Source organism: Aulonocara stuartgranti, assembly GCF_965226115.1.
Source record: "Aulonocara stuartgranti genome assembly, chromosome: 18".
Lineage (NCBI taxonomy): Eukaryota > Metazoa > Chordata > Actinopteri > Cichliformes > Cichlidae > Aulonocara > Aulonocara stuartgranti.
Window position 1 is genome coordinate 30,505,938 of NC_138954.1, and position 13,165 is coordinate 30,519,102.

Here is a 13,165-nt window from a genome sequence, read left to right on the forward strand (position 1 = left end):
AGAGAGAGCGTCGCCCTGTAACCATGGCAACCGTAACGCTGCCGCCTAGAACAACAGAACGTAGCTGTCAAACAAAACCCAAACAGTCCTGACCCGCGACAATATGAAACAGGAAAGTACCGCAGTGTAATCCATTTATTTCAACAAAGAAACTGTATTCTGAATACCACCTGTTTAAACGGTAACTGTAACAGAATACAGTTACTCATATTTTGTATTTTAAATGCGTAACGGCGGTACATGTATTCCGTTACTCCCCAACACTGGTTATCATCAGTGTTGGTCAAGTTATTTGAAAAAAGTAATCAGTAACTAATTACTGATTACTTCCCCAAAGTAATCCCGTTACTTTACTGATTACTTATTTTCAAAAGTAATTAATTACTTAGTTACTTAGTTACTTTTTAAAAATGATTTACAACCAGAAGAGGTGACAAAGCAATAGATCTTTCAGCCCAATTCTACTTTTTCTGCATAATCCATCATACAAAATGTAATCAAATGGAAAAGTCTATTTTTTTAAAACTTGTTTTATCCGTTTTAATCTTTTAACTTTATGCATCAAGTAAAAATTAAATTATATGCACCATTCTCTGACTTGAAGAAATTAGTTTAACATTTAAACCTATTTTCTGCACATTCCAGCACATAAAATAGTAACTAATCACTAGTATTTACACTATATTTTTGTGTTTACACTCACTCTTTCAAATAGATGCAAGTAAAACACAGCAGAAAATAAATAAAGTCAAAGACTAGCGGTCCTGTTGCTCTATTTTCACCTGTAAAGCAGGAGTAGGGTAGGTGGAGGTTTACCCTGGTGCACTGGTGTCAAGCCAGCCTCCAATTCCAGCATTGCAGTCAAGCCAGCCTCCACTTTGTTTTACGTTCCCTGTGTATTCAAAGTATTATGGCAAAAGACGTGGAAACCTGATTTCAAAATAAAATATCCTGAAGCATGACTTCTAAACAAAAGCCAACTTCCAGTAAATTAAGAGCACATTCATAAATATCAATTAGTCTTGTTTGCACACTCTAATGTTGGATACAAATGACATACCCTAGTATTCTAGTAGTAACATGTCAATATTAAAGCCATCTCCTTTTGGATTTCAAAGTAAAAGCCCTCTAAATGTTTATTTTTTAACTACTTTTTCAATTAATTCAGAATGGAAAATTCACGTTTCCACAGACTAGTTGCAGTCTATATTGACAGTATACAATCCCATAGTGATACCATGTCAATCCGGTTGTTCAGTCTGACGTCACTAGCCGTATCTGGACCTAAACTCCGCTGCAGGTCCATATATCAAACGATCACTATGGCATTACTGAGAGTTGAAAAACTGTCTAAAGTCTTTCATCTTTAATAAAATGATCAGCGTTCTGCTCTACCAGGTGTAACAATTGAGTTTAACATCCAGGCATCCATGAAAACGGAATTTATGACATTTAATGGAGTTAGAAGTTAGCAGGGAGTTAGCTCGCTAGCTTCTATCTAAATACAATATAGCATGTCCTGACTGCGGGGTTTTGGAAACAAATTAAAACGTACAGCTCTGTTATCACTTCCAGCATAAATGAAGACAGAAAACTAAACAGCAGTGACGTTTGTAGGGTTACTGAAGTTGGGCTAGCTGGTATATAATGATGTGCTACGTGACCGCTAGCGACACAGCTATGTTAGCATAGTATAAACAAGCTAACTTTTTTTCCACTCGATAAAAGTTAACGTGAGTGTTCTCAGTGGTCAGGAACAAATGTAATCGCATGGCAGGATGCTGTAAAAGGACCAAACTTCAGCCAGGAGAACAACTGAGATAATCCATCCACAATACGAGGTTAGTCATTCATATACTGCTGCATGGGCTGGGCTGTAGTTACATCCTAAGGTTTTAAAAACTGAGCTTAAATAAATGATTAGCGGTAATAAAAGCCGAGGAAGGTCAACAGTGATCACTGACAGTTTTAGGAGCTTTTTGAGATTAAATAGAAGAAAATACATAAAATTAAACATGTTAACAAGACAAAAGCCATATTAAACGCAGACTACTTTAGACCCGGAAGTAGGATTCCTCACGTCATCACTTAACAATCGGATATCAATCATTCTTATTTTACCTTTCAAAATAATGACCCTTTCAAATTGACCATATATCGGTGTGCGTTTTCAATGGCTTCAGAAAGCTATAAAATGGAAAATTGCTGTTTCCACAGAATAATTACTATCTATATTGACAGTATTCCATCCCACAGTGATACCAGGTTAATCTCAAGTCACTATGATTTTGCCTTTCAAAATAAGAGCCCTTTCAAATGACACATACGGGAAATAATCTTTCAATGAATTCTGATTTCTCTAAAAAGACAAATTCTTGTTTCCACAGGAGAATTTCAATCTGGGTCAAGAGTATGCAAACCCACAATGATACCATATCAATATCAAGTCAGTCTGATTTTGCCTTCCAAATTAATGGCTTGTTGAAATTGCCCATTTAAGACCTCTTTTAACAATTTCAGAATGCTCTAAAAATGAAAATTGCTGTTTCCACAGGATAATTTTACTTTAGATCAACAGTATACAACCCCACAGTGACACCATATCAATATCAAGTCAGTCTGATTTTGCCTTTTTAAATTAATGGCGTGTTGAATTTACCCATTTAAGACCTAACTTTCAGTGGTTTCAGAATGCTCTAAAAAGGAAATTTTCTGTTTCCACAGGGTAATTCCACTTTAGATCAACAGTGTCCAACCCCACAGTGATACCATATCAATATCAAATCAGTCTAATATTGCTTTCCAAAATAAAAGGCTTTTCAAATTGCCCATATATGACCTACCCTTGGAGCGAATTCAAAATGCTCTAAAATGGAAAATTTCTGCTTCCACAGGATAATTCCACTTTAGATCAACAGTATACAACCCCACAGTGATACCATATCAATATCAAGTCATTCTGAGTTTGCCTTCCAAAATAAAAGCCGTTTCAAATTGCCCAGAAGCGCCGGGGGAAACGCGCTGGTATTAGGAACTGACTGAGACAGCAGGCGCATCGCGCACCACTGCCCAGTATCCTACTGGCCAATGTACAATCCATGGAGAACAAGCTCGATGACCTAAGAGCAAGGGTCACCTTCCAACGTGACATGAGGGACTGCAACATTCTGTGCTTCACGGAGACATGGCTGACCCCCACCGTGCCGGACCAGGCCGTAACTCCGTCTGATTCATTCTTTGTGCTCCGCGCGGACAGAACGGCAGAGTCGAACAAAACCAAAGTTGGAGGAGTGTGTTTCATGGTAAACAGAAAGTGGTGTGATGCCAGGAGCATTTCTACTCTCTCCAGCGGCTGCTCGCCACATCTGGAGTTCCTGAGCATTAAGTGCCGCCCTTTCTATCTGCCCCGTGAGTTCACCTCGGTCATCGCCACGGTGGTCTACATCCCACCCCAAGCGGACACAGGTATGGCTTTGTCCGAACTACATGATGTGCTGAGCTCGCTTCAAAACAAGGACCCGGGCGCAGCCCTCATTGTAGCAGGAGACTTTAACAAAGCGAACCTCAGACAAGTCATGCCAAACTTTTACCAGCATGTCTCGTGTCCAACGAGGGGGGATTGAATTTTGGATCACTGCTACACGCCATACAAGCAGGGTTACAAAGCTGTCTCACACCCGGCTTTTGGGAAGTCTGACCACAACGCCATCTTCCTCATTCCCCAGTATAAACAAAACATACGGAGGGAAGACGTGACCACGAGCGAGGTAAAACGGTGGACTGCCCAATCAGAAGCTACGCTACAGGACGCACTCAATGACGTCGACTGGGACATGTTCAGAGCATGCGCAGTCGACATCAACGAGTTTACGGAAGTAGCAGTATGCTTCGTCAATATGCTAGCGGAGGAGATTATCCCCACTGCGAGATTCCCCACATTCCCAAACCAGAAACCGTGAATGGACAGATCGATCCGCTCTGCAGTAAACGCCAGGACCGCCTCCTACAACACGGGTCTCGCCACTGGCGATATGAGCGCCTACAAAGCGGCCTCATACGGCGTACAGCGTGCGGTGCGCGGTGAGAGATGCCAAACGCCGATACCGGGAACGCGTGGAGTCCCGCTTCCACCAGGGCGACACACGGAGTATGTGGCACGGACTACGCACCATTACGGACTACAAAGCCAGGGACACTGCGCCGATCAATGCCAACTCTGCATTCACCAACGAGCTGAATCAGTTCTACGCCCATTTCGAGGTTAGCCAGGCGGCTAATGCTATTTACCACCTGACTACTGAGGACAGTGATGTCATCAGCGAGAGACCGGTGACCAGCATCGCGGAGCATGACGTCCGAGCAGCATTGAGGAGAGTGAACACAAGGAAAGTGGCGGGGCCAGACGGCATCACCGGCCATCTGCTGTGCTGACCAGCTAGCAAGTGTGTTCACTTACATCTTCAACGATTCCCTGGCGAAGTCTGTGGTCCCCACATGCTTCAAAAGATCCACCATCATCCCTGTGCCCAAGAACAGCAAACCCTCATGGTCAGCCCACATTCAGGTCCAGACCAAAAAGGCTAGGCAGCACCTGTATCACCTACGACAACTGAGGAAGTTCAGGGTCTCTCCAAAGATCCTCAGGATTCTCTATACAGGCGCTGTGGAGAGCATCCTCACACAGAACATGACATCGTGGTTTGGGAACAGCTGTGTGAAGGACCAAAAAGCTCTCCAGAGAGTGATCCGTACAGCAGAATGCTGCTGCAGGATTGCTCTCCCCCCGCTTCAGGACACCTACACCAGGAGATGCCGGACTAGAGCAGCGTAGATACTGAAGGACCCGTCCCATCCTGGCAACAAACTGTTCCAACTTCTGCAATCTGGTAGAAGGTTCCGCATCTTCCGGGCAAAGACAGAGAGACTCAAGAGGAGCTTCTATCCCCAAGCCATCCGGGCCCTAAACACACACACCCGCCCTCTCACATCATCTATAATTGACTGAGACAGGACTCTCTTCCAGACACTAAACCAAGGAACAATGTACATTTCAAATTCCTTTAATTTTACATATGTTTATATTGTCTATCCTGTAAAATAGTCAGATGTCTATTCATATTAATGTACAGAATTCACCTGCTGGCTGCTACTACTGCACATTCACCCAATGTATATACTATATATATATATATATATATAAAATGTTCTTCCTCTACCCCCCCCCCCCCCCCAATTTGTGCACATGTTGAGGAGCGTGTCAGGTTACATTTCACTGTGTGTTATACTTGTATAACTATGCATTTGACAAATAAAGAACCTTGAACCTTGAACCATATACAACCTACTCTTTTAATGATTTCAGAATGCTCCAAAAATGAAAATTGCTGTTTCCACAGGATAATTTCACTTTAGATCAGCAGTATACAACCCCACAGTGACACCATATCAATATAAAATCAGTCTGATTTTGCCTTCCAAAATAAAACACTTTTCAAATTCACCATATACAACCTACTCTTGGAGCGAATTCAAAATGCTCTAAAATGGAAAATTTCTATTTCCACAGCATAATTTCACTTTAGATCAACAGTATACAACCCCACAGTGACACCATATCAATATCAAATCAGTCTGATTTTGACGTCCAAAATAAAAGCCGTTTCAAATTGCCCATATACAACCTACTCTTTTAACGATTTCAAAATGCTCTAAAAATGAAAATTGCTGTTTCCACGGGATAATTTCACTCAAGATCAACAGTGTACACTATCACGGGGATATCAAGTCAATTTCGAGTCGCCTTGATTTTGCCTTTTAAAGTAATGGCCCGTTGAAATTGCCCATGTATGACCCACTCTTTCACTGACTTCAGAATCCCATTAAAAGCAAAGTTGCTGTTTCCACAAGATCATTTCACTCTACATTGACAGTATACAACCCCACAGTTTTATCATGTCAATATCGTAATTATAATTGTTTATTTGGTACTTTTAATAATTAAACGCGGATGCTGTTAACAGGACAATTACTGTTTCCACTAAGTAACTGGAGTTCATGCAAACCATACACAACCTCTACAGTGGTAACATCTCCATCTCAAATCAATCTCGTTTTGCATTTCAGAGTAAAAGCCTTTTGACTTTGTTTATAGGAGCTTGTCTTTCCATAACTTCAGAATGGCATTAAATGGAAAGTTCCAGCTTCCACGAATTAATACCAGTTCATGCCAACACATATCATTGCATATAATCTAACAGTGGAGTTGGTGACCATACTTTTCGGTGACTTCAGAATGCTGTTAAATAGGAAAATCCCTGTTCCCATGGACTAATTTTTCTCTAAATCAATAATATACTCCCTCAAAGACTGTGAAAATCAAGTCTTTCTTATTTTGGATTTAAAAATAATTGCCCTGGAAATGTTTTACAAGCTGTTTTGTAATGTCTTTATTTTCTGGGAAAACTGAGGATCAAGGATATTAAAGGGTAAAGGCACTGATATCCAATAACTAATACAATATCAGTGCCTGGAGCTCAAATGTCAGTAAAAAGGTATGACGGATGCGCAGGAATTAATAAAGATCATTACTGGGATTAAGGGGACAGGCAACCAGTCAGCAGCCTTAACATACAGTATATGAGGTGTATAAAATTCTCAAAAGGATTCAGTTTGCAGCTCTCCATTTCCTCTTCCACACCAGGCAATGGCCTCCAAACATCACTAAGCCTTTGATTATTTAATCATGTGTTGATCCTTTTCCTTGACTGTATTTTGTGGCTTTAAACCTGACAAACACCCCCAACTTGACTATGACTTCTGGCCTGGTTATGCTACATACAACTTGAGAAACTAGACCAGGGCAATTCAAAGGAGCTTGCAAAGAAAAGCGTCTGGACTTCTTTAAGTTGCTTGAAGGCGTTTCACCTCTCTTTGCAAGCTCCTTTGACTATGATGACCTGGATGACTGAGAACCTTCACAGACAGGGCAAGGAAGGTTACAGGTTGTGGTATCAGCCAGTGTTCTTAGGACTAGCCCAGTAAAATCCACAATCTGTTTCTGAAGCCAGACAAGATACTTGTGTTATGGAACTTATTTTGTCTGGCTCCTGTATTGATGAAGTCAACACCATCACGGTTTAAGAACTATCAGCCAAATGCCATCATGCGAGATGAAAGTGCCAGGGAGCCAAATTCTCATTTATCTGAGACTGCAATTTAAAACATCTACTGACCCACACCAGGGCCAAGTATCTGGTTAGACACCATGTTTCGAAGGCCTTTGGTAATTGTGTTATGTTTGAATTTTGAAGCCGAATATTACAGGTCACCATGGCATTATGATTTTAGTTTAGCTAATTGATTCGTGTGATCTAGCATCATAGATAAATATATAGATAAAAGATATACAGCAATAGCAATGAACTGGAACAAAATCTGTAGTGTTTCCAAACAATACTGCTTCATGGAAACATGCATAAAATGAAAATGTTGAAAAGGTCCTTAAAAAGAAGTCTAATATTAATTTCTGCAACTGAAGACTTTTACAAATACTGTAGAATCAGTTAGCTTCATCCATCCATTCTCTTCCACTTATACTATCCAGGGTCGTGGGGGGTGCTGGAGCATATCCCAGGGAGACGCAGGGTACATATAGCGAGAGGCAAGGTACACCCTTTACAGGTCAATATCGTAATTATAATTGTTTATTTGGTACTTTTAATAATTAAACGCGGATGCTGTTAACAGGACAATTAATGTTGCAGGGGTAACACACAGAGACAGACAATCATTTGCACTCACATTCACATTCACACCTATGGGCAGTTTGGATTAATCAATTAACCTATCCCCACAAACTGCATGTCTTTGGACTGAGGAAAATGAAAACCAACGCAAACACGGGGAAAACATGCAAACTTCACACAGAAAGACCCCAGCCTGGTGGAATTGAACTGCTGTGAGGCAACAGTGCTAACCAAGCACACGGTAAAGTAAAATTTTTAGCTATTACATCAGCTCTAGTGCATATGATTACAAAGTTAAAATTTGAATATAGAGAAAACAGAGCTGGTTCGACAGAAACAACACAACTTTGTCAGGTTGGGGAACAGCATTTCTGGAACATTACTGAGCAGCATGGGGGCTCTAGAGGGATTGTCCTGGCTCCACTTTTTTTATATTGTATACAGCAGACTTCAAATATATATCTTTAGTCTTGCCAAATCCAGAAATACTCAGATGACACTGCAATTATAACGTGTCTCAGGAATGGGCAGGAATCTAAAGACTGGGACCTTTTCTTGCCTTGAGCAACTGGATTCAGATAATTATCTGCAGGCTTTTCATACAAATAGCAGATGAGCTAGGAATTTTTCTCTGTGATCAGAAAAATTATTGTAATTATTGTTTTTGTACGTAAGGCATTGTCTGGCACCTCTGTTTTGGTTTTTTTATAAAAACTGTTCCCGACTCCACTGTTAGATTATATGCAGTGATATGTGTTGGCATTAATTTGTGGTTTCTCTGTGAATTTCCCATTACGTCGTAGCGCACTCAGTGCTTGCTTGGAAGTTTAGGGGTTTTTTTCGCTGTAAAAAGAAGTTTTCTTCCCACGCACAACAGACGCTAATGTTTTTGTCACTTTTTATGGAATCAAACTCAAAATAAGGTCAGTACTTCCACGCTTTAAACGCTCATACTCTCTCCCGCACTCGATATATTATCCATTGTTGATCTGCACACAGCTGTTGTCACGAATGTCGCACTTGCTTACATCACTGTCATGAGACATTCTTGCAAAATAATCACGGTTTTAGTAACGCAGTAACGCAGCGTTCCTACGGGAAAGTAACGGTAATCTAATTACCGTTTTTGCAACAGTAATCCCTTATTTTACTCATTACTTGAAAAAAGTAATCGGATTACAGTAACACATTACTGCACATCTCTGGTTATCATGTGTTTGCTATGATGTGATGTGTAGTAATGGTTATTAAGGTGCTAATCGCTAATTGGGGATAAGCTAGCAAGCTCGACAATTAGCTGCCATGCTAAGCAGACGTTGGTAGCCAAGTTCATATGTCACTGTGGGGTTACGAGCTCACATGGCTTGTAGCTGTGCCAGAGAGCAAGCTTGGGTGAGCTAGCCTTAAAAAAAGACTATCGTTCGTTCTCCTGCCAGACGCCTCGCTGCTGTGCTGCCTCGCTGCTGTGCTGCCTTACTGCCTTACTACTGTGCTGTCTCGCTGGTGCCATTAAAGGACCGGCGGCTGCCATCCATTCATCCATCCGGACCTCGATTATTTGGACCGAAGTACTCACACACACACACCCGCACTCAGTGCCATACACTCTCTTTATTTTGCTGGCCAGCTAACACCATTGTTTTTTGGGGGGGGGGGGTTGCATTCACAAAGACTATCCAAAGACATTTTGGTTATTGTCAAATAGACACTCTCTGATTACGGACTGAGGAGGTTGTGGTGTTACAACCCCAGGACTGAGAAAAAAAAGACTCTTTACACCAATATATTCACTTGTATATTCACTGAGAAAAAAAAGACTCTTTACACCAATATATTCACTTGTCTCCTGGTTAGGAGAAGTGGCTATTGATGGAAATATTTTTTTTCTTTTTTCTTCTTCTTGTCTTTGTTTACATTGTATCCCAGAGAAGTTTTAAGTTGTTCAGGTTGAAACATTTGCACTTAGAGTCGGTTAAGTTTCCTTTGATGTATCAGCGTCAAGCTGATGTTTAAGAGGGTAGGTTAAGGACGTATGTGCTCCAGTCCATCAATCCTTTAAAGTGCTGGACACAGATGGTAAATTGCCATCAGACCCTAAATAAATTGTCCTCTGCTGTTATCCATATTGCTTCACTCATTCTTTGGTGAGTAGATGTACTGGTTACATAGGTCTATTAGGTTATGTTGTGGTGATCCTCGGGTTGGGGAATGGGTGTTCCTACTGGAATGCAAAATTAAAACCAAGATGGACAAGAAAAGTTCAAAGCCATTAGGTGCTCAGCTTAGAAAAAAGAGAAAAGAAGAGGAGGAGAAACAAGTAAAAGATACAGGTAAGCAGATGTGTCATTGGATAATGGCAGGTCATGTATCCTGAAACTATCAGAATCAGAATACTTTATTAACCCCTAAAGAAATGATGTGGGCTACAGTTGCTCCAAGAAGAAATGGTAAAAATAGTAACAGTAACAGACTAAACTCCAAACAATACATTATGTTACAGATTATGTTTTAATATTAATTAGTCATTGTCAATTGTTGACTTGTCCTGTTTTCATTGTATGACAAATTATGATGGCTGTCTGGTAGCTGTTTGAATACTATGCATACTCACTCTCTCTCTCTTCATATGTGTGTGTATGTTTCTCTGGTGAAATTCAGTATGGTTCCGACAACAGTCTTATGTTTGTTATGTTTTATGTACAATCCTTAATATTTATACACACATTTATACACACACATACACATAAAGTTTAATGTGTGTGTGTGTGTGTGTGTGTGTGTGGAGAGAGGGGGTGGGATGTTCGCCCAGGGCGCCAAACAGGCTAGGACCGCCACTGTAAATGATTAATAAAATACATGCAATAAATGATTAATACACTCATGAGTCATCAGACATTATACTCGCAAATTATCTCTGATTTGATTGATTACCTTCCTCAATAAATTAGATTATACAGAACAATCTGCATTTTTCTTTTATTTTTCCTTCCTTTTTTCCAACCATGTTAGCATTCAGTCCCATTTCTATTTAAACATACAAGTAAATGCAATCATATCTGTTTTGTCGATGTCAAGCAACGTTTTAGTCTGTGCTGAACCATTTGCATTTGGCAAACAGTGTCTGTTTGCCAAATGCTGAGTTATATTCTCCACCTAGCTATGTCTTTGACTCCGGGGAAGGTAATGTGCTTCAAATTTATTTAAACATTTTAATGCTTTGTTGATGGAGAACACTTGAGTACATCCTGACCTTAAAACTGAAAGAATGTGCAAGGCAATGCTCAAACTGAAGAGAACTTGTTGGGCTACAGTTTTACAAGGGTTTGTCTCTTTGAGTGACTGATTTAAAAATGATGCTTAATATTAACAATAATTGTTTGGTGTAAAATACAGCTTTTATGAAGACGAAACTTGCTCACGGCTTCATTCACTCACCTTTTGTGAAGTTATACCGTGCTGAGAAACCAATGGCCTCGAGTTCACTATCAGCCACAAATTTGATGTACAAGTACCTCCCACTGGAGCGGACATATGACGGGCTTTCCTGCCCGCAGTAGCGACCAATTATGGGAGAGAAACCAAAGGGACCATCGCGGACTTCAATGTGGTCGAACTTACACTCCCAGGAGGGCTCGATGGAATACTTCTCATCAAAGAACAGGTCGATGCACTGCCGAGGAGAGGCTACAACAGGCCAAGAGGTTGAGAGAAGGTGAAGTTAACAGCAGGAGGAGTGGGAAGTGGTACTGTAAGGATGCTAAAAAACAAAACAAGATAAGGTCTCACCTTCTATAATATAGATGCATTCCCTCTCAGGTGGGTATTTCTCAGGGTAATTCGGTGATGTGAAATACCCTCCATCAGGCTTCTTTACCCAGGTCCCACACTCCCCAGCTGGTGTCACACCCGAGTTGTTCTTTACTAGAAGCGGGTACACAGGCAATATAAAGTACACAGTTTACCAAAAGTAGATCACATCCTTGTATCTTTAGTTTTAAAACATCCATATTTTTGTAGCACAAATTGGATTTGTCAAACTTTTCCATCTTTTGAGAAGATACTGCCAGAAACAATGGAAAAAGGTTAAAATAGAAGACTTTCAGCATTACAGGTTAGCTAATTATTTACTATACTGTGCTACAGTACTTTTTGGCACTATATTGATATTTTATTAGTTTAATATTATCACTGCACTTTTCTCATGAGATCATTATCACAAAATCTAATCTATCCATTCGCTTCCACTTATCAGGGTCGCTGGAGCCTATCCCAGCTGTTATAGGGCGAGAGGTGGGGTACACCCTGGACAATTTGGATTATCCGGAGGAAGCCGGAGTACCCGGAGGGAACCCACGCAAAAACGGGGAGAACATGCAAACTCCACACAGAAAGACCCCAGCCTGATGGTGGAATTGAACTCAGGACCTTCTTGCTGTACAGCAACAGTACTAACCACCATGCCACCGTGCTGCCACTCAATCTAATAATTAGTTTTATTATTTCTCATGATAGATTAATATTCATACATTTCACTACATTTTAGGTTAAAACCCAGAGTAGTATTCGAGTATCAGGCCACCTGCCCTCTGCAGCTACATGAATGATATGGCAAGATGTGATAGATTACCTTGAGCTTTTGTTTTAGTAGCTGTGGCACTTGACAGCTCAGGTGAGAGGAGGCTTGCTGCTAAAGCTGACAGGACACAAAAAAGAAGACGTTAAAGATGACGTTGTTCGTAGGGAGTTGCTTGTATTTACTTTGAAAAAGCAACAACAGATAACTAAACCAGCATAAACACCGGTTAGACTAGGAGACTGTAAATCGGTGGCTGCTGTTTTTACTTTCTTATAGATAAAAGCTATTTGATATATTTATTTTTTGAATCACATGCACGAACAACAAGGGTCGCTTACTTACTGAACTATGTTCAATAAGTGAACGTTTCAGGGAACTTACCGATTTGCAGCACAAGTTTGTGCAGCATGTCTGTTCCCCGAGGATGTGTAGTTCAGTTTGCTGTTGGTTAAAGAGTGTCCATCAACCCACCAATTCCTCAGAGAATTCGCCAAATCCGAGAGCTGGCTTGTCCATCTCTCCCGCCGTGCGTCCCCGTCGGCTCAAAAGATTACACTCTCGTCCGCCACCAACCTTCACAATTTTTGCTCCACCTTTAGGCTGCCTTAATCCTCTGAAAAGATACAGCCTCCAGTCATTCACAAGGCTGCGCTGTCCCGAGGCTTGGTGCCTTAATCCAGCCTCCAGTAACGCAGTCAGCGCAGTTATCAATACAGTTCACTGGAATCAATTCAAAAATATTAATAATAGTAAAAAAAATTTACTATAACAAAAATGCAGTTGTACCCATTAAATGGTTTCATGTTTAATTGGATGAAATAAAATGTTCAGCACTTATCAAACA

General features: G+C 40.7%; 1 protein-coding gene across 3 annotated transcripts in view; it reads right to left on the reverse strand.

Annotated features, from left to right (window-relative positions):
• LOC309693437 (neuropilin and tolloid-like protein 1) overlaps positions 1–12,893 on the reverse strand; it is a 48,566-nt gene extending 35,673 nt beyond the window's left edge. Inside the window, exons 1-4 of one of the 3 annotated variants that reach the window (XM_082512638.1) lie at positions 12,703–12,893; positions 12,373–12,438; positions 11,532–11,666; positions 11,181–11,429 (exon numbers count right to left, since the gene is read on the reverse strand). In XM_082512638.1, the coding sequence (XP_082368764.1) occupies positions 11,181–11,429; positions 11,532–11,666; positions 12,373–12,438; positions 12,703–12,730 (478 nt within the window). In that variant the 5' untranslated portion in view covers positions 12,731–12,893. The remainder of the gene's footprint in view (positions 1–11,180; positions 11,430–11,531; positions 11,667–12,372; positions 12,439–12,702) is intronic. The other 2 variants (XM_082512636.1, XM_082512637.1) reach the window with 2 other exon arrangements.
• Positions 12,894–13,165: the final 272 nt, after the last annotated feature.